At 42.3% G+C, this 27,922-nt stretch overlaps 4 protein-coding genes and 1 long non-coding RNA gene across 8 annotated transcripts in view; 2 read left to right on the plus strand and 3 right to left on the minus strand.

Annotated features, from left to right (window-relative positions):
* LOC106610077 (neurotrophin receptor-interacting factor homolog) lies at positions 1 to 27,689 on the minus strand. 3 transcript variants are annotated; one of them, XM_045723149.1, is made up of 7 exons: positions 27,591 to 27,689; positions 20,137 to 20,258; positions 19,760 to 19,945; positions 4,844 to 5,008; positions 4,350 to 4,461; positions 2,890 to 3,931; positions 1 to 2,234 (listed from the first exon to the last, which is right to left on the minus strand). In XM_045723149.1, the coding sequence occupies exons 1-6, from the start codon at positions 27,682 to 27,684 to the stop codon at positions 2,895 to 2,897; spliced, it is 1,716 nt and encodes a 571-aa protein (XP_045579105.1). In that variant the 5' UTR covers positions 27,685 to 27,689; the 3' UTR covers positions 1 to 2,234; positions 2,890 to 2,894. The 3 variants fall into 3 exon arrangements, with proteins under 3 accessions (XP_045579105.1, XP_045579104.1, XP_045579103.1); XM_045723148.1 differs by lacking the exon at positions 27,591 to 27,689 and adding an exon at positions 20,442 to 21,211 and having other exon boundaries at positions 2,957 to 3,931; XM_045723147.1 differs by lacking the exon at positions 27,591 to 27,689 and adding an exon at positions 20,442 to 21,211.
* The window catches only part of LOC106610073 (zinc finger protein 214), an 844,054-nt gene that overhangs the window by 727,251 nt on the left and 88,881 nt on the right, over positions 1 to 27,922 (plus strand). The gene's annotated exons all lie outside the window — the stretch shown is intronic.
* Positions 1 to 27,922, minus strand: part of LOC106610081 (zinc finger and SCAN domain-containing protein 2) — a 482,712-nt gene that overhangs the window by 221,846 nt on the left and 232,944 nt on the right. The window lies entirely within an intron of this gene.
* LOC106610133 (zinc finger protein 629) overlaps positions 1 to 27,922 on the minus strand; it is a 254,819-nt gene that overhangs the window by 65,567 nt on the left and 161,330 nt on the right. The gene's annotated exons all lie outside the window — the stretch shown is intronic.
* On the plus strand, positions 23,970 to 25,439 carry LOC123744282 (uncharacterized). The gene is made up of 3 exons (XR_006770864.1): positions 23,970 to 24,104; positions 24,738 to 24,799; positions 24,965 to 25,439. It is a non-coding gene; the product is annotated as an uncharacterized lncRNA (long non-coding RNA).

Genomic DNA, 27,922 nt, shown 5'->3' on the forward strand with positions numbered 1-27,922 from the left:
TTTCAATTCTCTTTCCTTTATTTTTACAACAGGGTGAGTTGAGGTTCAATTACAAATGCAAGCAACTGCTTTTTTGGGTGATGCACAGCTTGTTTCATTAGGCCTGTGTAACAGGTCCCACTGTGAAACAGGATAAAACATGCCTGCTTAACATTCACTTCAATGAAAAACATTCACAAATACGTGAACCTCTTTCTCAGTGACAGACAGTACTTTATATAGCTTTCGATGCTATTCATGTGATTCGTGATGACATTAAAATATGGTCTGGTGGTGTACAAAACCACTACAATAACACCCTTGTATTGCATAGGCTACAACATATACATACAATTCACTCTTTGATAGAATCATTTGTATGTGTTAATATAATGGCTAAAGTGTTCCACTCTGAAATTGTATGATAGTGTGAAATGTTTGAGAATCATGAGAAGATAAAACAAGGAGGTGGGTAGATATGTTAGAATTGTAATACTAGGGTGTTATATTCTTTAGTAGGGATGTAAACAGAGTGAAGTTGTAGAGTAGATAATAGAAAATCATTAGAGGGTTTCAAACCAAGAGGGTCCCAACAGGGGAGGGGAGGTGAAAGCCTTGAAGAATGTGACAACATTTATGGTTCTTTGTGGTTAGTGGAAAAGTACTGGTTGTTTGAGCAGGGAGTGGTCTAAAGATAGGAATGTGTGTGTATTATAAAAGGACTGAGTCCTAATTTTTGACTTTAGAGCTCTCATGAATAAAGATCTGTGAACCTTTTTTATAAAATCTGAGACTTTGCCCAATTATTAGTGAATCCAGGGTCTTACAAACCTCGAATTGGTTAAAGATTAAATGCATTATTGGGATTGAAAATTCCCTTAACACTCTTTATACAGACTAGTAGTATTTTTTTGTTGTTGCACAGAATGGTTACCTGGAGGAAAATGGGGGAGGGTCATGCTTTTTCAATTTTGGTCAAGGGGAGGGTTTAGTATTTTTTTTTAATCTGGTCCAGGAGAGGGTCATGTAATTTGTAATTGACAAAATTTCAATATTTCTCAAGTGTTTTAGAATTAGTTGCTTATTGGGCTATATATCGGTGTGCCCAATGCCGATCGTTTCTGATTCTCTGCTGAGTGCGCAATTTCAATTAAGGAGAGGGCGAAGATGAGGACCGGAGCTCAACTTTGATAGCTTGCTACTACTATAATTTATTTTATTAAAAACAATGTTTCTTGCCAATTATGTAAGTTTTTGTTTTATTAAAGAAAATTGCAAAAAGCACAGGCCTACCCCTTTTACAGCTTATGATTGGAAAGAAAATAAAACTGATCTGATTATATAAGGTGATCTACAGTATAACAGCGCTTTGGCTGCAATGCCTTATGCTAGAAACAAGCTGTGAAATAACCTGGAAAGACGTGACTCCGATACGTATGGGAATATATGGGGAATGGTTCCCAGATATCCCATGTGTACATCTCAAGCCACACTGCTACAATTTCTTCCCTATGTCTGTTAAGGCTACTCAGGAAGGAGAAGATTATATAACAGTTTGCACTTGATGGGCGTCCATGGTGTGAACAGTCTGGTGCTTCTTCACATAGTTCGCCACAGTAAAGCGCTTCCCACACGTGGGGCAGGCATATGGCTTGTCGGCGTCTGTCCTAATACTCGGCCTCCCACGTTGTGACCCAATGACACCAGAGGAGGTAGAAGCAGGAGCCACCACCATCAGGTGGTTAATCTTTGAGCTCCCTCCTTGACCTCTAGCCATTGTTTGGGTGTTGTTGGGATTGTGTGCTGTGTTATAGGCTAGGTACCTCGCGGTGAACGCCCACAAGAGGTACCTATACAGACCCTATGAACCAATTCGCTAGGCATTGGATGAGATCCTGAAGGAGAAGACACTTCCTGAAAGATTACCACCAGGGGGGGGTCACTCCCCGCTCTCTGTGAAGGCTGAAGCGCAGGGTGACCTGCTCTGTCCATCATGGATACTGTGGTGTTTGTATCATGGGAACAGGAGGGTCTATCTCTATCAGCCCCAGGCCCTGCTTCATCCCTGCACTGAGACTGTGAAGAGAAGGGCCTTTTTGATGACTGTATCTCTGACTAGAGCCTCTCTCTCTCTCTGATGACCACCAAGACTGAGGTTGTTCAGTCCACCTGTCCACTGGTTGTGTTCTGTGTGGTGGAGTCCAGTCTCTCCCACCAGCAACATCAGATATCAGTAGGTCCTCATGGACTGCAGACTGTAAAACACATATTGAACAGAAAAGCATAATGGTTTATATAAAACTCTTTGCTGTACACATAGAAACATGACGTTATAAAATATTAACCACAATCAAGCCCATTTCTAACAATGTGATTCAAGTACCTAACTATATGGAGCCATTGGAGTTTATTATTAAAAAAAAAATCCATGTGTTGATTCAAGAATTAAGTATGTTTTGGATTGACTGAAATAAGGGAAACTCAGTCCCTGCAATTATAAAAATAACCAAGTCAGTCAGCACAGATTCAATTTTCTACTTAATTTCAACAAAATGGTCACTATAGTAACACTTTTCTGTAAATCTGGTACCCTCGCTTTGATAAATTAATTTTAGAACGCTTTGAAAAAGGTTTGCTTTGATAAAATTATTTAAAAAATGCTTTGAAAAAGTTTCAACATCATTACTACTTGTCAAGAAAACATTCATTAAGGCACTATCATTTCCTTATAAAACACCAGCATCAAACAGGACAAGGTTGTCACTTTCCATCGGAGAATCATTTTTACACCATCACACCAACCACCATCTCCTCTGCCTCATCATACTCATTCTTTCCTCAGTTCACCTCATGCAGTTCCCTACTACATCCTAAACCAACAGAATTAACTACAAACAAACTAGTACATACACTATTCATGGGACGTGTGCATTTTCTGCTGGTGTATTGTCAGGTAGCTCCTCTCTAAGAACCTCACTTGGAAGTGCGAACGGGTGAATGGCCTCTCCCGTGTGGACCTTCAGGTGCATCTTGAGATGGTGCTGGTGGGAGAACCTCTTTTCACACTGAGAGCAGGTGTAAGGCTTCTCCCCTGTGTGGACCCTCTGGTGCCTCTTCAGGCTGGAGGAGTGTGAAAACCTGGCCCTGCACAGGAGGCAGCTGAAACGTTTCTCCCCTGTGTGAACTCTCTGGTGCCTCTTCAGGCTGGACAAGTGTGAAAAACTGTCCCGGCACAGGTGGCAGCCGAACGGTTTCTCTCCCGTGTGCATCCTCTGGTGGATCTCCACCTGTTTAGAGAAACGAAAGGCTTTCCCACAGAACGAACACGGGAAGCGCTTCTCTTTGCTACCAGATCTACTGATAGCGTCACTACTACTGTCATTTGTCAATGGGTTTGTGTAGCCATTTAGTGTTGAGGCACTGGCATTGTCTGAGGTCTGGTTTAACATTAGGAGAGTGTGAGGAGGGCGAAGGCCAGGGAGTGTTTGTGTTGTTGCAGGGTCCATGTTCCAGTTGATAGATCCTATAGAAGGCAGGCTGAAGGCAGCACCTGTTAGGGGGTTAACCTGAGGCTCCATCAGTCTCTCTGAATCACAACTATAGGAGCAGGACGGAGCATCGCTAGCCGAGTCTGTGTCTGTTCTCTTCAGCCGCATACGGACACCTCCCTGTCCCCGCAGACCAAATCTACGCCTCGCCCTGGTCACAGACAATCTGTTGTCATGGAGACTAAATTCAGATGTTGTTTTGTGTTCCCCTGTCTGTTTCTGGTTGTGGTTAACAGTGTTGTTCCCCAGCCCAGAGTTAAGTACGCTGTCCCATCCACTAACATCCACTATGTCGCCTCTGGTCCTGGCCTGCTCGGTGATGGCGTTCCCTGGGCTCTTGGCTATACCAGTCTGGGAATCCAAAATGGTTGCCCAGTCTCCTCTGTTAGCCTCCTGCCAACCACCTGCAGGAAGATGTTACAAAATCTAATTCATAGACATGGCAGAGAAAACTCTATATATGGAGTTTGTCAATTACCTGGTCAAGTTCATACATTATAATATGTGTTTTTGTGTATAAACATAAGGTGTATAGCCTTCCCTGTAGCTCAGTTGGTAGAGCATGGTGTTTGCAACGCATGGTGTTCGCAACGCCAGGGTTGTGGGTTCGATTCCCACAGGGGGCCAGCACAGAAAAAAATGAAATGTATGCATTCACTTCTGTAAGTCGCTCTGGATAAGAGCGTCTGCTAAATGACTAAAATGTAATGTAAATGTGTATTCATTTCATTTCATGAATGGAGAAAAAACAATAGCCAGGTGCATCACTATTCCCATTGAAGATCTATTAGTGTATGTAGGCTATATGTATTTCTCCCTTACCTTGCTCCCCCATCTTTAGTCCACTCAGCAGATCAATGCTCTCTGGTTCGTCTTCTATTGTCTCCTCTTTGACCAGCAGCAGATCAGGCTTCCCATCCTCCATGTCTACTGACTGTAAGAGATACAGAGTGAGAGGATGTTGGATCAAGAAATCTGATATGAGCACCCTGCTATGGAGAATCTTCTGATTGGGCAATGAGGGATTCCTATAAGCACTATGCAAACATGTTAGTAGATTTGATTACTTGACACTTTTTAATTCATGTTTTGATAATTGAAAGGCATGGTCCAAAACTTAAGACCAAATTAACTAAGACCTGGGCTTGTATCCACAAACTATCTCAGAGTAGAAGTGCTGATTGAGGATCAGGTCCCGCACCTGTCTATATAGTCTCATTCATTTTGATGACCAAACTGATCTTAGATCAGCACTCCTATTTTGTGGACAGGCCCTGACCTAGTACCATTAAAACATTCATTTGTAGTGGGTTCACCTCAGTGAGACTGTGTGTGGTCCTGTGCTGCTCAGCTGGTTCCTCTGTGGGTTCAGGAGGAGGTGAAGTCTGGTTGTCTTCCATGACCATGGTCCCCTCAGGGTTCCCCAGACCCTCCACACACCCCTCCTCCTTCAACAGCAGCACATCTGGACCCTCATCCTCCTGGAAGAGACAGGTGATACAGATTACACAGACATACACACAGGTAATAAACACACTTTAAACATGGAGGGTCCATACTTGCAAACATAAGCAACCACTTAAATTTAAAACGGGTCCCCGATACAAAATATGTATCAGCCAAATAAAATCGTGACGAAACGCTAAATTGTAGCTGGTCCCATCAGACATGACACACAGTGAGGTTGTGCTAACCTCACTGATTTTATCCTGGCACAAGTTCTTCCAACCACACGTTCTGATCATCAAAACAACTATCACGTGTATTTGACTAACTGGTCAAATTGCTCTCTGTGTAAATTGCCTAGTCCACATAATTGTTGCAAATTATGGCAAGTGTTCGAATCGCACTAGTTTTTCACACTCTGAAATGTAGATTTACATGTATTGTCTTAGTGTGTTGAAAAGGGACGTAGCCTAGAGCCAACAACTTGAAAATGAAGATTAAGAATGAATCATTAAGCCTTGCAAACACACTGCTATTTGCTAATAATCATATTGCATAGGTTATTTAAATGGACACACACTTAAATGTGGGCCTACATGTTTATATGCAATTTTATAATCATCTGCTTTGTCACAAGCTAGGTTTCCATTTCCTTCCAATTGGCAACAGATTTTCAAGCGAATATTAAAAAAATCTGCATAAAGAAAATATACGTTTTTGCTTAAGTTTTCATATACTTAATAAAAATCTGAAGTTCAATACGTTTTCAAGCCTGAGTTTTGTCACAATCTGTAGAGTTGAAAAATAAACTTAACTGTTGCATTAAATAGCAAATGTGCCTACTCTGGGAGATACTGGTGATTTTACTGTGTACCTGCACTGTGTTAAATTCACTGTGTCAAAAATGATCGACTCCCATAGAGTTGTTTTAGCAACTGCCACTGCCAAATGACCCTTAGTGTCAGTGCTGATAACTGGTGTTAATTGCTAAGGTGTAAAATGTTACTCTATTAGCTGTAGACTTTTACTCAGTAAGTGTAAACATCATCACAACCCTGCCCATAAATTCAGTTTCTGCGCTCAAATTTCCTATTTTCTCAATGCCATTGTTGGATACACAAAATCCTAATTTGTTCTACGCAAAGGTGAGTTAAGCAATTATTTCACTGATATTATTTAGCTATTTTAATTTAAATACTTGGTTGTCAGACTTCAGTGTATCATAAAAAGTCTAACAGTTTTGACTTCATGTGTGTTGCAGCTATCGTTTCACTTTTTGCACGTCTTTGCGAACTTGTTAGGGCTAGGGTCCTTTTATCTCAATTTCCACCTGACTGACGTGCCCAAAGTAAACTGCCTGAAGCCAGGATATGCATATAATTGGTACCATAGGAAAGAAAACACTTTGAAGTTTGTAGAAATGTTAAACTAATGTAGGAGACTATAACACAATAGATATGGTAGGAGAAAATCCAAAGAAAAACCAACCAGAATAAAAAAATTTGAGAGCCCATGCTCTTACAATGGAAAGTATAGGGAAATAATGAATTCTAGCCCCCAGGATGCAATTCCTATGGCTTCCACAGGGTGTCAGCAGTCTATGTTCAAGGTTTCAGGCTTGTAATTTCCAAAACGAGTAAAAAATATGAGTTTTAGTACAGGGACACACTCTTGGAAATTTGTGTTTGGGCACGCGATGAAGACAAGATGCACCTGCTAATATTGGTTTCCTATTGAACATACTTCTTTCCGAATGAAATATTATAGTTTGATTACATTTTAGGGTATCTGAGGAGTCAATAGAAAGATTTTGACTTGTTTTAACAAAGTTTAGTGGTAGATTTTCGGATTCCTTTCTCTGCATGTTGAACGAGTGGATTACTCAAATCGATGGCGCCAACTAAACAGACTTCTTGGGATATAAAGAAGGATTTTATCTAACAAAACGACACTCCATGTTATAGCTGGGACCCTTTGGATGACAAATCAGAGGAAGATTTTCAAAAAGTAAGTGAATATTTAAATTGCTATTTGTGAATTTATGAAACCTGTGCAGGTGGAAAAATATTTTGATGTGGGGTGCCATCAAACAATCGCATGGCATGCTAGCGGGACGCCTAGCCCTAAAAGTTTGAACATGCACCTGTGGAACGGTCGTTAAGACACTAACATCTTACAGACGGTAGGCAATTAAGATCACAGTTATGAAAACTTACGACACTAAAGAGGCCTTTCTACTCACTCCAAAAGAAAGATGCCCAGGGTCCCTGCTCATCTGTGTGAACGTGCCTTAGGCATGCTGCAAGGAGGCATGAGGACTGCAGATGTGGCCAGGGAAATAAATTACAATGTCCGTACTGTGAGACGCCTAAGACAGTGCTACAGGGAGACAGCACGGACAGCTGATCGTCCTCGCAGTGGCAGACCACGTGTAACAACATCTGCACAGGATCGGTACATCCAAACATCACACCTGCGGGACAGGTACAGGATGGCAACAACAATTGCCCGAGTTACACCAGGAATGCACAATCCCGCCATCAGTGCGCAAACTGTCCGCAATAGGCTAAGAGAGACTGGACTGAGGGCTTGTAGGCCTGTTGTAAGGCAGGTCCTCACCAGACATCACCGGCAACAACGTCACCTATGGGCACAAACCCACCTTCGCTGGACTAGACAGGACTGGCAAAAAGTGCTCTTCACTGACGAGTTGCGGTTTTGTCTCACCAGGGGTGATGGTCGGATTCGCGTTTATTGTCAAAGGAATGAGCGTTACACCGAGGCCTGTACTCTGGAGCAGGATCAATTTGGAGGTGGAGGGTCCGTCATGGTCTGGGGCGGTGTGTCACAGCATCATCGGACTGAGCTTGTTGCCATTGCAGGCAATCTCAACGCTGTGCGTTACAGGGAAGACATCCTCCTCCCTCATGTGCTATCCTTCCTGCAGGCTCATCCTGACATGACCCTCCAGCATGACAATGCCACCAGCCATACCGCTCATTCTGTGCGTGATTTCCTGCAAGACAGGAATGTCAGTGTTCTGCCATGTTCAGCGAAGAGCCCGGATCTCAATCCTATTGAGCACGTCTGGGACCTGTTGGATCAGAGGGTAAGGGCTAGTTTGCTGTAAATAAACGCAGTTGACAGTGAGAGAATGTTTCTTTTTTTGTTTAGCTTGGGAAACAGTGTTTAAAACCCTTCACAATGAAGATCTGTGAAGTTATTTGGATTTTTACGAATTATCTTTGAAAGACCGGGTCCTGAAAAAGGGACATTTCTTTTTTTGCTGAGTTTATTATATTCTTGTCAGGGCATCACCACCGTTCAGTGTGAAAAACGTTTGCACAAGGAATTGTCTCCTTGTTCCCATAACCTGAAATATCCCTACACAGCAAATGGATATGTAAGTATACATTACAACTGATAAAGGGCATCTGTGTTTAATTCCTCTGGTATGGTATCGGAGCAAATGGGACTTGGTTATTTGTTTTTTCTTTCAAGATTAGTAACCATGTTAATTTTCTTAAGGAACATTATTACGACCCTAATAGTGGAAAAGGGTACCTCTGGTATAGAATCAAAACCGTCGAGGAATTTGGCTTCAGAGAAACTGTCCACTCAATTATACTCTGGAGGCCCAACTGCTGAGAGGGAGTCCAGTCCATCCACTTTGGCTACCCCGAGTGAAGACCAGTGCAGAGAGGCCATTTCTCTTATGAAACATTCTTCTGATGAAGAAACAGTCAAACAGAAGATGAAATTGACCTTTGAGTACAGGAAGATGTCCCACGAACGAGTAAACGCTCCACCATCGAACCGAATTTCCAGGTTAAAGTGGAATGTTTTGTGAGAAAGAAATTGACTTGCACAAAACTAAAGTTTTGTCTTTGTCTTATTTGTTTCAGATTGAACAGGATTTTGTGCTGCTGTTTGGAGAGGGAACATCAGCCCAAGTTTTTGCAGAGGTGGCCAACTACATTCAAGCAAAAGATCCTCATGCTAAGCAAGACCCTAAGCAAGGCCACTCAGGGAGCTGAACTTCAGGAGCTGATCCAGATGGCAGAATCTGCAGTTGATGAGGGAGCTGACACAAATGCTGAAGGTTAGATGATTATCATTTATATTTCAAATGACTCTGAAATGTTAATGTCACTGATGATGGAATTTACCATTTTAAATTAGGATATTTTTGTTTTAGGATGGGACGGTGACCTTTCCTCCATCCTTCTCCTGCTCCATTTGATTCCTCCATCACAAAGCAGCAAAAGACCAGGCAAGATGTCTGAATCCCAAGCTGAACAGCATCTTGTGATATTCCAAAAGGTTATTCTTGGACAGTGCTGCAGCCGTTATTATGAACTAATGATAGTTTTTATCGTCTTCAGGCAGGAACCAGTATCCAGGAGCACCTTGATGCGATTGACCAGAGCCGCCAACCATATCTTCTTGCAGTCGGGACCATGAAGAGCAGCATCCATTCTTACTTCATCATCCTGGACAAGCGAGCCTTGCAAGACAACGAGCACTCTTGGTGCATTCGATGAGCTTTTCAAGACTCCCTTTGTTTTTGGTACTGCTTGCAATACAATGCTGCGCAACATGTACACCTTCATAAACAGGCAACTGTGTACAACAGACATTGGGAAGGTTAAGAAGACTCCAAGGGTTGCTGAACTCAGAGCTAGACTCCTGCACTCATGCTGATTAAGTTATATGTTTTGTTTGCCATGCTAGTCATGGAAGTACCAACTTCCTCGTGAGGCATTTCAAGTTGATGCATGGAATGTGCCCTGGTAGAATTCTTAACCTCTCTAGGGGATGTGGGACGCTACCGTCCCACCTGGCCAACATCAAGTGAAATTGCTGAGCGCCAAATTCAAAAACAGAAATACTCATTATAAAAATTAATGAAACATACAAGTGTTATACATCGGTTTAAAGATTAACTTCTTGTTAATCCAACCACAAATTTACTGCGTAGGCTAGTCTACATGATGAGATTATGGATAAGAGCGATAATATTTGTATTTGCCAAATGGCGGTCAAGCATCGATCATCAAGTCACCAGAATAAGACCCTTGATATTTATTGGAATGGAGCGTCAAACTCAACACTGTGCGCTTTCACTCCCCTGTGAAGTTCATAACTTATTTAATCTGTAGCCTAATAAACTGCATGGTTTCCTTAGTCGTAGTGGGAGGACCACACACCATAATGTTGCGTGACTCCAAGTTTACTTCGATATGATAGTTATATCAATATTTAGATATAAAAGGCGTTTCCACCGCCATTTCTCGTATAATACATTTTACCAACCCAAAACCATCCCACCATGACGAAAGAACAAATTATCGGTCTGCAATTATACCATTTTACCAAAACTTCCTGTTTCCACCACAGCTGTCATTTTTTTATATACAGTATGACTTTACTCAAAAACTGTCGATGGAAACGTGGTTACATATGCATTATTTGACTCGAGGAGGACGAGCGTTAAAGTGTACAATAGGATTATAGGTTGCATTCTCGTTATCATCCTACACGAGGCAGTATTGCAGTTCCTTTAAAGATGTTTAATCGACAGTCTTAATGTAGGATGACACTTGGCTGTCATTAGTATATTCTTATGTAGGCTACACTTACATGCAGACCTATAACGTTTTATAGGCTATGCATTATTATAAATCATCCATTTTGTCACGTGCGTTTTGAATCGAACATCAAGGTCCGGCAGTGAACAGTTTTTTCCTAAACTAAAAAGCTTGATGTGAGGGGGACTCATGGTGAAAGTGCACTATTGATTTAGAGTCAACCGCTTTAGCAGTGTGTGCCGCCTAGAAGTGATGGTGATAATGGTAGCCTAATGGTAGCCTACATGACTGAAATTTTACAAATGTGTTTACGATGTATGATACACATGTTGTAAGGACCTCTTGTGGATGGGTGTGTGTGAAACAGAAACAAAAACATGAATTTTGTCATATATGCCAAAACTGTGAAAATGTAGTCTAACATTAGAAGTAGCTAGTAACCTAGTCAAGGATGCATCAATGCAATATTGGCACACAACATTTTGTTACAGACCAACGGAACAAAAGTAAACCTTGAATGTGAAGGTTGCACAATGAGATAAAACTTGTTACACTATACACAAGCCAAATTTGTGACTGCTAAAGATGTGTACGGTAGAGTTCATTCATTTAACTATGGCTACACAAAGAGGAGGAATCATCCACCTGCACTCAAATTGGATGATGGGAGCAATGATTTGGGTCTAAATGCTATTCAGTCTTGGTGTCTCCGTAATTTGCCATTGATATATTTGGTGATCTGGTACAGAAAGATGATAAATACTGGCAGCTGCTTCTGTTACTACTCCAAATTGTAAATATTGTGTTTTCTCCTATACTAACAGAGGGCATTACTATCTGGGGCAGCAGGTAGCCTAGTGGTTAGAGCGTTGGACTAGTAACCGAAAGGTTGCAAGATTGAATCCCCGAGCTGACAAGGTAAAACTGTCGTTCTGCCCCTGAACAAGGCAGTTAACCCACTGTTCCAAGGCTGTCATTGAAAATAAGAATTTGTTCTTAACTGACTTGCCTCGTTAAATAAAGATTAAAATAAATAAGTAAAAATCTGAAGCACTTATTTGCTGAACATCATAGGCTTTAAGTATTTGTTTCCTGATAGAAATCTGTTACCGAAACACCACTTCATGACACATTATCCTCGTTGTATAAGGAATATTGGGCCAATTCTTCACTCATGGTGTATGCGCTTCGAGGCAAAACATAATTTCTTTAAAAAGAAACTGAAGAGTTTGAAGAATGTCACTATTACCTTAGCCAAGAAACACAAATTGCATGGCGTATAATTGGGAAACGTTCAGCCAGGATAGACTAGCTATAGGTCAAGTAGGTCCAGGAAAGATGTCAAGGCTCAATGACCTGAAAGAAGGCCATGAGATTGCCTCCAAGTTGAATGTCTCAGTGCACACAAATGTTGTCAGGTAAATGGGTAAAGCACCATGGTACAGAATATCGTCTTGATTTGGTCATATGTGGTGAAGTAGTCATTGAAATTGCAGTATTTTACAAAATGAAGGCTATTGTTCTGAAAGATAAATGTTTTTTTGTGTGGGTCAGCTCTTGAAACCTTAAGTTTTGATGATCATTTGCATGCATTTAAAGTTGTTTTGAAGCAAAGTCCACCATGCAAGGTATAATGTAAATGACATGTACTGTACCACAAACCTTTTGATTTGCTCATGTCATATGGAGCAAGGGATTTTTTTGACTATATTGTCCCCTACTGTCACTTGATAACAGTTTAAGCCAGGGCTGTTACTAGGTTGTGAGAAACATTTGTTTTTAATGTAAATGTCAGCATTTTCCAACAAACCTATTGATTTGCTCATGTCATATGGAGCAAGGGATTCGTTTGACTACATTCGACTGTCACTTGATTACAGTTTAAGCCAGGGCTGAGACTTATGGGTCGGTCAGAAAACATATTTGAATGTTGAAACCGCTTTGCTTGAGTTTGTGAAATTCCAAGTGCTTTTACAAAATATGATTTACATGGGAAGAGTAAATAAATTAAACACTGAATAGAGTAAACACATTTTTACTCTAATAGGAGTCACCCTAGATCAACACTAGTGAGTGTCACTATAACAGTGTTGATTACCTTAGTGTTACATTATATCAACACCGGCCAGTGTAGTGCTGGGTTAACTTTTTGCACTCGTGTTAAATCAACACTAGAAAATGTAACACTGTACTTTTTAACTGTGTAGAGTGGGACCATATGTACTCGCTGACAGTGTTAAATCAACACTAACCCGCCAATCCTTCACGACTGGAATACCGACATAATCTGCCCGAGGATCCCAACAGGCCCCTCAGGCGCGATGTCCCCTGAAGGCCCATTCTGCTAACCGAGGCCTGCTAGCTATCTATAGCATATATAGCACATCTATAGCTGATCCATCGGCCAGTTTCTTGGACCACTATACCCATTTTGCCAATTGGACTTGGACCCCTCTGCTACTTGGAACCCTACTAATTCCAAGACTGGTCTATTGACGTCACCGCACGAGGAGGCAAAAACAGACTTTCCCCCATTGCGACGTCTCTCTAAGGCCCTTATGCTAGCTTGCGAGCCCCGGCCTGCTAACTGTCAGAATCGCCGTGTCCCTAGCCAGCCCAACCACTCACTGGACCCATACGATCACTTGGCTACGCATGCCTCTCCCTAATATCAATATGCCTTGTCCATTACTGTCCTGGTTAGTGATTATTGTCTTATTTCACTGTAGAGCCTCTAGCCCTGCTCAATATGCCTTAACCAACCATGTTGTTCCACCTCCCACATATGAAATGACATCACCTGGTTTAAACAACTATATCTCTCTCATCATTAGTCAATGCCTAGGTTTACCTCCAATGTACTCTCTTCCTACCATACCTTTGTCTGTACATTATGCCTTGAATCTATGCTATCATGCCCAGAAACCTGCTCCCTTTACTCTCTGTTCCGAACGTGCTAGACGGCCAGTTCTTATAGCCTTTAGCCGTACCCTTATCCTACTTCTCCTCTGTTCCTCTGGTGATGTAGAGTTTAATCCAGGACCTGCAGTGCCTAGCTCCACTCCTACTCCCAAGGTGCTCTCATTTGTTGACTTCTGTAACCGTAAAAGCCTTGGTTTCATGCATGTTAACATTAGAAGCCTACTCCCTAAGTTTGCTTTATTCTCTGCTTTAGCATGTCTTAGCCATGTCTGAATCCTGGCTTAGGAAAACCACCAAAAACCCTGAAATTTCCATCCCTAACTATAACATTTTCCGTCAAGACAGAACTGCCAAAGGGGGCGGTGTTGCAATCTACTGCAGAGATTGTCTGCAGAGTTCTGTCTTACTATCCAGGTCTGTACCAAAATAATTCGAGCTTCTACTTCTTTTTTTACCCCCTTTTTCTCCCCAATTTTTCGTGGTATCCAATTGTCAGTAGTTACTGTCTTGTCTCATCGCTACAACTCCCGCACGGACTCGGGAGAGGCGAAGGTCGAGAGCCACGCGTCCTCCGAAACACAACACAACCAAGCCGCACTGCTTCTTAACACAGCACGCATCCAACCTGGAAGCCAACCACACCAATGTGTCGGAGGAAACACCGTACACCTAGCGACCTGGTCAGCGTGCACTGCGCCCGGCCCACCACAGGAGTCGCTAGTGCGCGATGAAACAAGGATATCCATGCCGGCCAAACCCTCCCTAACCCGGACGACGCTAGGCCAATTGTGCGCCGCCCTGTGGGCCTCAGAGCCTGGGCACGAACCCAGAGTCTCTGGTGGCACAGCTAACACTGTGACACAGTGCCTTAGACCACTGCGCCACCCAGGAGGCCCTTCGAGCTTCTACTTCTAAAAATTCACCTTTCCAGAAACAAGTCTCTCACCGTTGCCGCTTGCTATAGACCACCCTCTGCCCTGGACACCATATGTGAATTGATTGCCCCCCCATCTATCTTCTGAGCTCGTGCTGCTAGGTGACCTAAACTGGGACATGCTTAACACCCTGGCCATCCTACAATCTAAGCTTGATGCCCTCAATCTCACACAAATTATCAATGAACCTACCAGGTACAACCCCAAATCTGTAAACACGGGCACCCTCATAGATATCATCCTAACTAAATCGCCCTCCAAATACACCTCTGCTGTTTTCAACCAAGATCTCAGCGATCACTGCCCCTCATCACTGTCAAACGCTCCCTAAAACACTGCAGCGAATAGGCCTTTCTAATCGACCTGGCCAGGGTATCCTGGAATGACATTGACCTCATCCCGTCAGTAGAGGATGCCGGGTTATTCTTTACAAGTGCCTTCCTCACCATCTTAAATAAGTATGCTCCATTCAAAAAATCTTGAACTAGGAATAGATATAGCGCTTGGTTCACTCCAGACCTGTCTGCCCTTGACCAGCACAAAAACATCCTGTGGCGTTCTGCATTAGCATAGAATAGCCCCCGTGATATGCAACTTTTCAGGGAAGTTAGGAACCAATATACACAGGCAGTTAGGAAAGCTAAGGCTAGCTTTTTCAAACAGAAATTTGCATCCTGTAGTACAAACTCAAAAAAGTTCTAGGACACTGTAAAGTCCATGGAGAATAAGACCTCCTCCCAGCTGCCCACTGCACTGAGGATAGGAAACACTGTCACTTCCGATAAATCCACAATAATTGAGAATTTCAATAAGCATTTTTCTACGGCTGGCCATGCTTTCCACCTGGCTACCCCGGTCAATAGCCCTGCGCTCCCCACAGCAACACGCCCAAACCTCCCCCACTTTTCCTTCACCCAAATCCAGATAGCTGATGTTCTGAAAGAGCTGCAAAATCTGGACCCCTACAAATCAGCCGGTCTAGACAATCTGGACCCTCTCTTTCTAAAATTATCTGCCGAAATTATTGCAACCCCTATTACTAGCCTGTTCAACCCCTCTTTCGTATCGTCTGAGATTCCCATAGATTGGAAAGCTGCCACAGTCATCCCCCTCTTCAAAAGGGGAGACACTCTAGACCCAAACTGCTACAGACCTATATCTATTCTACCCTGCCTTTCTAAGGTCTTTGAAAGCCAAGTTAACAAACAGATTACCGACCATTTCGAATCTCACCGTACCTTCTCCGCTATGCAATCTGGTTTCAGAGCTGGTGATGGGTGCACCTCAGCCACGCTCAAGGTCGTAAACGATATCATAACCGCCATCGATAAGAGACATTACTGTGCAGCGGTATTCGACGACCTAGCTAAGGCTTTCGACTCTGTCAATCACAACATTCTTATTGGCAGACTCAACAGCCTTGGTTTCTCAAATGATTGCCTTGCTTGGTTCACCAACTACTCCTCCGATAGAGTTCAGTATGTCAAATCGAAGGGCCTGTTGTCCGGACCTCTGGCAGTCTCTATGGGGGTGCCACAGGGTTCAATTATCAGGCCGACTCTCTTCTCTGTATACATCAATGATGTCGCTCTCGCTGCTGGTGATTCTTTGATCCACCTCTACGCAGACTACACTATTCTGTATACCTCTGGCCCTTCGTTGGACACTGTGTTAACTAACCTCCAGATGAGCTTCAATGCCATACAACTCTCCTTCCGTGGCCTGCAACTGCTCTTAAATGCAAGTAAAACTAAATGCATGCTCTTCAACTGATCGCTGCCTGCACCTACCCGCCCGTCCAGCATCACTACTCTGGACGGTTCTGACTTAGAATATGTGGACAACTACAAATACCTAGGTGTCTGGTTAGACTGTAAACTCTCCTTCCAGACTCACATTAAACATCTCCAATCCTGCTGCCAACATACAGACTCAAATCTCTTGCCACTTTAGTACATTTTATAAAAAGGTATCACTAATCACTTTAAATAACGGCACTTTAATAATGTCTACATATCCTACATTACTCATCTCATATGTATATACTGTATTCTATCTACTGCATCTTGCCTATGCCGCACGGCCATCGCTCATCCATATATTTATATGTACATATTCATCCCTTTACATTTGTGTGTATAAGGTAGTCGTTGTGAATTTGTTAGATTACTTGTTAGATATTACTGCACTGTTGGAAATAGAAGCACAACCATTTCGCTACACTCGCATTAACATCTGCTAACCATGTGTATGTGACCAATAACATTTTATTTGGATGTTCTCTTGATAAGTGTGTTATTGGACCATTTTCTTGTCCTGCTAAGCATTCAAAATATAACGAGTACTTTTGAGTGTCAGGGGAAATGTATGGAGTAAATGTATGGAGTAAAATGTACAAAAAGTACATAAAAGTACGTAAATCTAGTGAAATATAAATAGTAAAGTACAGATACCCCAACATAAAAAGTATTACTTTAAAGTATTTTTATATAAGTACTTTATACCCCTTTGTTTGCAAGTATTGATCCAAAGTGTTTACCCATCCCCACTACGTTTGAGTCCTATACTGTAGTTACAGAAGGAATTCATTGTTGTTAAAACTTTGTCCGCTATGATAAGTCAAAAGTCAGAAAATCCTGACAAAACTATTTTGATGTGTACAGTAGGTGTTTTTTAGTGTGTGGGTATATTTAGTAAGTGTATATTGGTTATCAAGCGTTGTCGGGTATATGTAGAATAGGGTAGGGTCAGATGTATACTAAAGAGTCTCAATGAAAGTCTTAAAATGAAAAGTATAACTGTTTATTAAACATGAACAAGTTTTAAATAAACCACATGAAAACCACACATGCCCATCTCAACTAAAGACTTGCATAAACGTAATATTTTTTTCTTTCTGAATGCAGTTTAAAGTAGTTGAATGGAAGTAACGAAACAGGCACTTGTGAACATCATATAGCCTACACAGTACAAACACAATATGTAACAGACTTTAGGCTTATACACCGAGTGTACACACATTAGGAACACCTGTCCTTTCCGTGACATAGCTAGTGTTTTCATGAACTTGTCCAGTAATTTTTTTGTCGACATTTAGAACGTTAGCACAGAAAATAAATGCGACAATTGCCTGCTAGGGTGCATCTTCATTGACACAAGATAGATAAATGGAAACACCTGGACGTAATTATGTCACACCTTAAAAAATATATATTATAATTATTTTTTGAATCGCATAAACCTTTAGTGTCAAATAAAAATATAGTGGTTGAAGTGTTTCCATTACCCATTTAGGCAAATTGTGCATTCATACATTGGCGACAGCCTGTATGCCCTCCCACCTATCAGTTTCATGTCTCATGTAGTCTACGAAAGCCCCCATGGATAGAATGCAATAATTGACTCATATTTTCCATATACTAATAGCTCTCAAGTGCCAATGTATCGCCATGGTCTGTGCCATGGTGAAACGTGCACTCCTGTCGATCTGAAATAGTTGGATGGTGAAACTTGCAGCCAACCAGAAAAGCAAGTTAAAACAATTCAGGCGTTCTTGAAATTCAGGACAATCCTTGTTCTGCAAAGAAACATTTTTACAGTTGAAAAAAATTGATTTTGCAAGCAGCTGGCATTTAGAATTAAATGTGGAGTGGAGCTTTATTGTTACACGGTGACATCACGTGCCCTGCGTACCTTCAAAATGATTTTGCAATTTATTTCGAAAAACAGTATACGTCCCAATTTGTAACAAAGAAAATTAAACAGAAGAAAAATCCACCCGTCGAATGGATAAAAATGTTGTCAATCTCTAGAAAATGTCTGCTATATCTGCCGTTTTCATTATACATGACGCAATTATTTTAAATCCATTTCAAATCAGTGTAGGTGAGAAGACAGGTTAAATAAGGATTTTTAAGCCTTGAGACATAGATTGTGTGTGTGTGTCATTCAGAGGGAGACCAGGCAAGACAAAAGATTTAAGTGCCTTTGAATGGGGTATGGTAGTAGGTGCCAGGCGCATCTGTTTGAAAACCCAGCAGCATTGTCAAGAACTGCAATGCTGCTGGGTTTTTCTCACTCAACAGTTTACATGTGTATCAAGAATGTTCCACCACCCAAAAGACATCCAGCCAACCTGACAACTGTGAGAAGCACTGGAGTCAACATGGGCCAGCATCCCTGTGGATCGCTTTTGACACATTGTAGAGTCCATGCCCTGAAGAACTGGGATTGTTCTGAGGGCAAAAGGGGCCTTTATGCTGGTGTATCCTGAGGTTGCTCCTCTCTGAGAACCTCTTCCCACAGTGCGTAAAGGTGAACAGCCTCTATCCCGTGTGGACCTTCAGGTGCATCTTCAGCTGGTAGAAGAACCTCTTCTCACACTGGGGGCAGCTGTAGGGTTCTCCCCTGTGTGGACCTTCTGGTGCCTCTTCAGGTTGAACGAGTGGGAGAAACTGGCCCGGCACAGGTGGCAGCCAAACGGTTTCTCCCCTGTGTGGACCTTCTGGTGCCTCTTCAGGTCACTAGCCTGGGCAAAGCACATGTGACACTTGGTACAGCTGAAGGGTTTCACCCCTGTGTGGACCCTCTGGTGGATCTCCACCTTCTGGGGGCTGCTGAAGCCTTTGTTACAGAACATGCAGAGGAACCGTTTCACTTTACTATTGCCTGATGTGGCTCCCCCTCCCTGAGCCTGGGCTCTAGCCCTGTCGTTTGAGTTCAATACCTGATCGAAAAGGACACGGCTGTCTGAGTCGGATTGCCTCATCAACGTACACACTGGGTCGCAATCCCTGAACATGTGTAAAGGGGAGTGGGTCGCAACATTTGGATTTGTCTCTAAGCTTTCCCTGTAATCTAAGAAATCGCTGCCCTGTGAGTGTCTGTCTCCTAGGTGATTATCTGCATTCCATGTGGGAGGAACGTCACCCTCCACTTTCACAGTCACTTCATCTACGACCAGACCTTCCTCTTTCTTATCTAGGCACCCTTCAGAGTATACACTACTACTGTACCGGTTCCAGTCCCCTCTAGACAGATCAGTGTGTGTTTCTAAACCCAAGGGCATGTTGCCAGGGTCCATCTCTGTAGTGTAAGAACAAGCCGGATCATTACCAGTCTCTAACGCGTCACCTGAGTCCCGATGGGAATGAACAGTCCTCGGGCTCAGGTTACCGTAAAGTAAATACTCTGAGCCAGGAGCAGGAGGACAGCCCAGTCTCCCCAACCCCAGTCTCTCTGGGTCTGACCTGTGGTCAGGTACTGCGTGTAAAAGCCTTTGTGTTACAGTTAAAGTCTCTGTCTCTGACTTGAGGATGGCGTTTGGCATTCCACTGACCTCCGTAATGCTGTGTCGGGTCCTGGGCTGAGGCGCAGCGGCGATGGATAGGTCCTCCATGGCTACAGGGGGCGCCACTCCAGACGTTACTCCAGTCTGAATGTCTCTGCCGTGTTGTGGGTCATCTGCTTCAGTCCTCTCCGGCTTGACCAGAGACGATCCTACAGGACCTGCAGCCTCTGCAGACTAACACAAGAAGAGAGGAGGTTATTACCAGTACATGAGTTTAATTGGATAACAATGTTGTAAGGAAGTCTCACAAGCTCCCCTATGGCAGATAAATGAGGATGTTGCATGTAAGGAAGTGAATAGCTGAGGGGAGTCTTTCTGAAATAAAACTGGACGCATTTGATGTACTGTAATACTATTACACTAACCTCTATCACGATAACGTGCTGGGTTGAGGTTCCACTCCCCTCATCAACAGTGATTGGTTGGTCATCTCTCCATGTATTGTGTCCTGCTGGCTTCACAAAACTCCTGTGTCCTGTGAGATGTCCTTCACCAGAGAGTGATTGGGGAAAAAGAGATGGTTAGGTACTGTCAATGCTCAATTGTACACTATTGACACTGTCTGTTAGGTAACACTTCTCATAACTTATTGAAAGATAGCTAAGTTGTAATCAGGGGAATTACAGCATACTATCCAAACATGCGCAGAGGGGAACGGGGCAAAATGTACCTCTTGCCATTCCTCTGTATCGGTCGAGGACCTTGTCACTACTGACGAGGACGCGTTCTCTGATTGTCCTCTCTGCGCGCTCTCGTGCCACCTTCAATTCTAGTAGCTGTAGTTTCCTCCGCAATGCCCTGTTTTCATTTTGGCTTTGAGAAATTTCCAAACGAAACACTGCATAGTCGTCGTCTACGAGTTTACAGATCTCTGCCACGGCTGCATTCGCTAGCACCTCCATAATGGAGGCCATTTGAGTGTGAAAACCCATAGCCATTGTTGTTAGCTAGCTAACGTTAGAAGCTATCTAGCGTTGCCTAAATAACGTACTATCAATCAACCAAGTCCTGTGTTAATAAATGTCTAAATAACAAAAAGACAATCGTGAAAATTGTTCTTGGTCACTGTTTACTTCCCATCCACACCGACGAAAAATGATTTCATTGGCTGGCGTCTTGGGGCGTGATTAAATGAAAAAATAGTGCGTGCTGCTCTTTGAACTACGGTAATGCTAATCACATTACAAATTAGACTAATTGCACAGCCATTGTGTCTCCACCACAGAAATACTCATAAATAGAAATCAACAACAAATCACGACCTTTTATGCGCAGTATCTTTGAATCTGAGAAGACTTGCTTAGAAAGAACAGTGTGTTAGCTAGAATATAACAATTATATAATGACTATTCCATCTAGGCTTACATCACCAGAGTAACGTAAATATTCAACTGCCTTGGTTTGCTGTCTCTCTAAAATTGGTATTTACAATCCTGTTTCAAATGACAAGTTAACAAAGGGTTAATGAGGGGTATGTGGTTAATTACCCTCATAAACATACATTAAAATGCTGTACACTCTGACACAATTTGTGGAGACCAGTCATTCTGGAATATCAAGTACAGGTGCACTTTAGTTCATGTTTAATATTTCAACCCAGTCATCACAAGACCTGAAGCCTTCAGGCCCTTTACTGTAAACAGCTTGAGGTCAAGGACTGTTTGTAAAGGTCCCATACCACAGATGATAGATAAGCGTTTGAGCAGAAACAGTTATGTCCTCCAGCGATTAAAAAAAAACGATGTTCCAAGTATAAATACAGTAAAGTACACACACACTAAAGGGTAAAACATATGTTTTGAGCAAAATACTGTTTTTCAGACAACTGCTAAATAGTTGGCCTAATGGTCAAATGTGAAGTCATTAGCCTCCCCTCTCCTTGAGGAGCAATAGAGAACAAAAGAGGCAAGGCCACTTATTGAGATGTGCCTTTTGTTAAGTAAATCGGGTGTTAAATGAGGTAAAATGGAGACTGGAGGAGGATTTTAAGAGGGACTTGATTTGAGCATGTTTTGGTCAGTTAGTGCATTGATGAACACAGTGATATGATGATGTACATCAGTATAAATACAGCCAACTTTAAGTGTTTGACTTGTGTGGCCGAGTAAGTTAATTATTGAGTGGCAAAGTTTGCTACGGCCATGTGTATGGGATTATAATGATAACAGAAGTATGTGAGTTTGCATTTTGAATTTCGTGGTTGCAAGTACGATTTGCAAATGTGTAATTTCATTTCGCAAGCATGTCTCATGTCTCAAACTTGTAACGTTTACATTTGTAAATTTGAAAACGTTCAATAAGATTTGTAAGCATTATTTATTTTCAGAATGATTACAAATCAAGATAGAACGGCCAAAGGAGGCGGTGTTGCAATCTACTGCAGAGATAGACTGCAGAGTTGTGTCTTACTATCCAGGTCTGTACCAAAATAATTCGAGCTTCTACTTCTTTTTTTCCCCCCCTTTTTCTCCCCAATTTTTCGTGGTATCTAATTGTCAGTAGTCTGTTGCCAAACAATTTGAACTTCTACTTTTAAAAATCCACCTCTCTAAAAACAAGTCTCTCACCGTTGCCACCTGCTATAGACCACCCTCTGCCCCCAGCTGTGCTCTGGACACCATGTGTGAACTGATTGCCCCCCATCTATCTTCAGAGCTTGTGCTGCTAGGTGACCTAAACTGGGACATGCTTAACACCCCAGCCATCCTACAATCTAAGCTTGATGCCCTCAATCTCACACAAATTATCAATGAACCTACCAGGTACCACCCCAAAGCCGTAAACACGGGCACCCTCATAGATATCATCCTAACCAACTTGCCCTCTAAATATACCTCTGCTGTTTTCAACCAAGATCTCAGCGATCACTGCCTCATTGCCTGCATCCGTAATGGGTCAGCGGTCAAACGACCTCCACTCATCACTGTCAAACGCTCCCTGAAACACTTCAGCGAGCAGGCCTTTCTAATCGACCTGGCCCGGGTATCCTGGAAGGATATTGACCTCATCCCGTCAGTAGAGGATGCCTGTTTATTTAAAAAAAAAATGCCTTCCTCACCATCTTAAATAAGCATGCCCCATTCAAGTAATTTAGAACCAGGAACAGATATAGCCCTTAACTACCCTTAACCAACATAAAAACATCCTGTGGCGTTCTGCATTAGCATTAAAGAGCTTCAATACCATACAACTCTCCTTCCGTGGCCTCCAACTGATCTTAAATGCAAGTAAAACTAAATGCATGCTCTTCAACCGATCGCTGCCTGCACCTGCCCGCCCGTCCAGCATCACTACTCTGGACGGTTCTGACTTAGAATATGTGGACAACTACAAATACCTAGGTGTCTGGTTAGACTGTAAGCTCTCCTTCCAGACTCACATCAAACATCTCCATTCCAAAGTTAAATCTAGGATTGGCTTCCTGTTTTGCAACAAAGCATCCTTCATTCATGCTGCCAAACATACCCTCGTAAAACTGACCATCCTACTGATCCTCGACTTCGGCGATGTCATTTACAAAATAGCCTCCAACACCCTAATCAATAAATTGGATGCAGTCTATCACAGTGCCATCCGTTTTGTCACCAAAGCCCCATATACTACCCACCACTGCGACCTGTACGCTCTCGTTGGCTGGCTCTCGTTGGCTGGCCCTCGCTTCATACTCGTCACCAAACCCACTGGCTCCAGGTCATCTACAAGACCCTGCTAGGTAAAGTCCCCCTTATCTCAGCTCGCTGGTCACCATAGCAGCACCCACCTGTAGCACGCGCTCCAGCAGGTATATCTCACTGGTCACCCCCAAAGCCAATTCCTCCTTCGGCCGCCTCTTCTTCCAGTTCTCTGCTGCCAATGACTGGAACGAACTACAAAAATCTCTGAAACTGGAAACACTTATCTCCCTCACTAGCTTTAAGCACCAGCTGTCAGATCAGCTCACAGATTACTGCACCTGTACATAGAACTTGTTCTCAACTAGCCTACCTGGTTAAATAAAGGTGAAATAAGTAAATAAATACATTTTAAAAAATTACGATTATGAATATTCTGCTGTGAATCAAAAATACACGTTCTGTCACTGTTGACACGTTAAAGAGATTTGTAAACTTGTAGAAAGTTCTGTAAATTTGTAGAAAGAGATTTCGCAATTAAAAATTAGATTTGTGCAGCTCTGGGGGCAGGACCTTTTACCCCTGACCATTAATTTCCCTTTGCCAAAACCACAGCCGCCTAACCATTGGGTGGATTGTTCCATCAATCAAATCTCAGGAAGTAGCTACCCACTTGAATACGAGAGGATGAAGTAAATAAAACCAAAATTATCTATTTGAAGGTAATAGTTTCTTATCTCTGTACATCGATTTTTTGTTGTTGTTGTGAAAAGGCGTGACACTTTGTTTACCATGTGAAATAAAATGGTACATTTCAGACGAACTCCAGACGAGCCATTGCATTGACTGACAGCCGCTAGGGTTAGTTATCTGGACTCTTGACATTCATCCTAGCTTTACTATGAAAAGCTTTATCAGGCAGCTTTAAATGCGAGGGCAAACCGAATATATTTGCTAGTTAACCAGCTGATTGGTAAAGTTGATATACATGCCATTACTTACTTAACTAGCAATCTAGTTAAATTGAAAGTACTGGGGGAAAGCTAACTAACGCCTACCATCATCACTGAAGTGTAGCTAATGTTAGCTAGGTTTCTAGAAAATAAAAACGATATTTGCTAGCTATATTTTAAATACTTGTTACTTTTGAACACTTGTCAAACTACTTAATTTCACTGCCTGTTTATTGATTAATTGGTGACTGAAAAAATGCCCCACCCAATTTCACTGCAAATAGACTAGTAGGCTGTATTGGTTGGGTATCATTTGGCTGGTGTGCACATTACATGAGTGTTTAATTAGCCAACTTACTGACTAGTCTTATTGTTTTTCATGTTTTTGTTATTGCATTTCAGGTGGAGCGGGAGTAAGACCACTAGAAAGCAGCATGCTGCCAGACCACCACAGGACCCTAGAGGTATTACAGTCAATGCTTATGAACCAGATATTGTATTCGAAGTGCCCATTTATATCAATGACGCTAAACAACATGGTTGGTTTGTTCAGAAACATGTGCACTAAATGCTAATACGGCTTTGGTGATGAAAGGTACATAATGTATTTATTGTCATCTCCCTGTCAGGCCTCTCTGCATGCTGTGACAAGGGCCTGGATGGTGACATATGCTTAAAGCTGCCTGACTGAATACAGGGGCCTTCAGCGGTACCTTCCCTTTGATTACAGCAAGAGTCTCCTTATGTCTCGTAGCCATTTAACATGTACTGTATGTAACCACTCAAATTTTTACAAACTTATACGAATACAAGAACAGACTTATATTCACTTGCCGCTGGCTGCGTTTACAGGCAGCCCAATTCTGGTATTTTTTCCACTAATTGGTGTTTTGACCAATCCCAGATCTTTTCACATTGGATCTTTTTCAGCACTGATCTGATTGATCAAAAGACCAATTGGTGAAGAAGAAAAAATGTCAGACTTGGGCTGCCTGTCTAAACACAGCCTATTTGTCCTATTCTTCAGGCTTGACTGCGATATATATTTTAGTTGGCACACCTGTGTGATATCTTTTATACATGAATAATAATGTATTCACCCTGGATGAGATTTGCATTGATTTTTAGACCTCTTTGAATCAGAAGTGCCAAGTGCTATCTTGATGGAGAAAGTTAGTAAAAATTAGGAGACCAGGCTAAAACAGTTATGGTTTTGTAACCTATTAAAAAATGAACACGAGTGGTTTATACAAAACTTGATTGCATTTGGTGGTCATCCCTCCCCCAAATTTGACAATTTTAAAGCCTGATAGTTGCATCCGTCCTCAGGGAAATTTCTGCTGATACAGTGCCTTGCGAAAGTATTCGGCCCCCTTGAACTTTTCGACCTTTTGCCACATTTCAGGCTTCAAACATAAAGATATAAAACTGATTTTTTTTGTGAAGAATCAACAACAAGTGGGACACAATTATGAAGTGGAACGAAATTTATTGGATATTTCAAACTTTTTTAACAAATAAAAAACAGAAAAATTGGCCGTGCAAAATTATTCAGCCCCTTTACTTTCAGTGCAGCAAACTCTCTCCAGAAGTTCAGTGAGGATCTCTGAATGATCCAATGTTGACCTAAATGACTAATGATGATAAATAGAATCCACCTGTGTGTAATCAAGTCTCCGTATAAATGCACCTGCTCTGTGATAGTCTCAGAGGTCAGTTTAAAGCGCAGAGAGCATCATGAAGAACAAGGAACACACCAGGCAGGTCCGAGATACTGTTGTGGAGAAGTTTAAAGCCGGATTTGGATACAAAAAGATTTCCCAAGCTTTAAACATCCCAAGGAGCACTGTGCAAGCGATAATATTGAAATGGAAGGAGTATCAGACCACTGCAAATCTACGAAGACCCGGCCGTCCCTCTAAATTTTCAGCTCATACAAGGAGAAGACTGATCAGAGCTGCAGCCAAGAGGCCCATGATCACTCTGGATGAACTGCAGAGATCTACAGCTGAGGTGGGAGACTCTGTCCATAGGACAACAATCAGTCGTATACTGCACAAGTCTGGCCTTTATGGAAGAGTGGCAAGAAGAAAGCCATTTCTTAAAGATATCCATAAAAAGTGTTGTTTAAAGTTTGCCACTAGCCACCTGGGAGACACACCAAACATGTGGAAGAAGGTGCTCTCGTCAGATGAAACCAAAATCGAAATTTTGGCAACAATGCAAAACGTTATGTTTGGCGTAAAAGCAACACAGCTCATCACCCTGAACACAACATCCCCACTGTCAAACATGGTGGTGGCAACATCATGGTTTGGGCCTGCTTTTCTTCAGCAGGGACAGGGAAGATGGTTAAAATTGATGGGAAGATGGATGGAGCCAAATACAGGACCATTCTGGAAGAAAACCATTCTGCAAAAGACCTGAGACTGGGACGGAGATTTGTCTTCCAACAAGACAATGATCCAAAACATAAAGCAAAATCTACAATGGAATGGTTCACAAATAAACATATCCAGGTGTTAGAATGGCCAAGTCAAAGTCCAGACCTGAATCCAATCGAGAATCTGTGGAAAGAACTGAAAACTGCTGTTCACAAACGCTCTCCATCCAACCTCACTGAGCTCGAGCTGCTTTGCAAGGAGGAATGGGCAAAAATTTCAGTCTCTCGATGTGCAAAACTGATAGAGACATACCCCAAGCGACTTACAGCTGTAATCGCAGCAAAAGGTGGCACTACAAAGTATTAACTTAAGGGGGCTGAATAATTTTGCACGCCCAATTTTTCAGTTTTTTAAAGTTTGAAATATCCAATACATTTCGTTCCACTTCATGATTGTGTCCCACTTGTTGTTGATTCTTCACAAAAAATTACAGTTTTATATATTTATGTTTGAAGCCTGAAATGTGGCAAAAGGTCAAAGTTCAAGGGGGCCGAATACTTTCGCAAGGCACTGTAACTGACTACATGGTGGTAGGTTTTTTTGATGTGCTGCTCTAGAGTTCCATGGCCCAGCAGACTCCCCTGGGGATGGGGGATGGACATGTTAGTTTTTATAAAAGTCTGGGAGATTTTTTAGAGGGAGGTGAGTGCATGACCCCTAAGCCTTCACGCCTGACCTCCCATTGGCCCAGGGCCTCTGGCAAAACCCTCTAACCAGTCTCTCTGACAGGGAGTTACTCCAGGAGTTGACAGGTTTATGATGCATAGGGTATCTATCTCTCCGTGTGTGTGTGCGCGCATGTATAACTTACTGACATGGAGTGCTCCATGTTCCTGCTGGTAGCAGGGAAATGGCGTGCCTTGGAGTATGGTTGTAGCCATCTCCACCAGGCTCCTGGAAATCATATGACAAACCTGCATAGATTAACAAAATGGTAACTGTATTTATGCAGTTGAAGTCATGGCAGCCATAGGTTCTTTACACAGGAGTGTACAGGTTTTTGTTCCAGCACTTCACTAACACCTCATTCAACTAATTGGTCTAAATTGAACAAAATATTGTACACAGTTCAGTCACCTGGGCCAGAAATCGCCCACGTCTGTATTATTGAATGAGCTTCCCAAGTTACAAGTTTAGCTACAA

The sequence above is a fragment of the Salmo salar genome, chromosome ssa08 (genome assembly GCF_905237065.1).
Source record: "Salmo salar chromosome ssa08, Ssal_v3.1, whole genome shotgun sequence".
Lineage (NCBI taxonomy): Eukaryota > Metazoa > Chordata > Actinopteri > Salmoniformes > Salmonidae > Salmo > Salmo salar.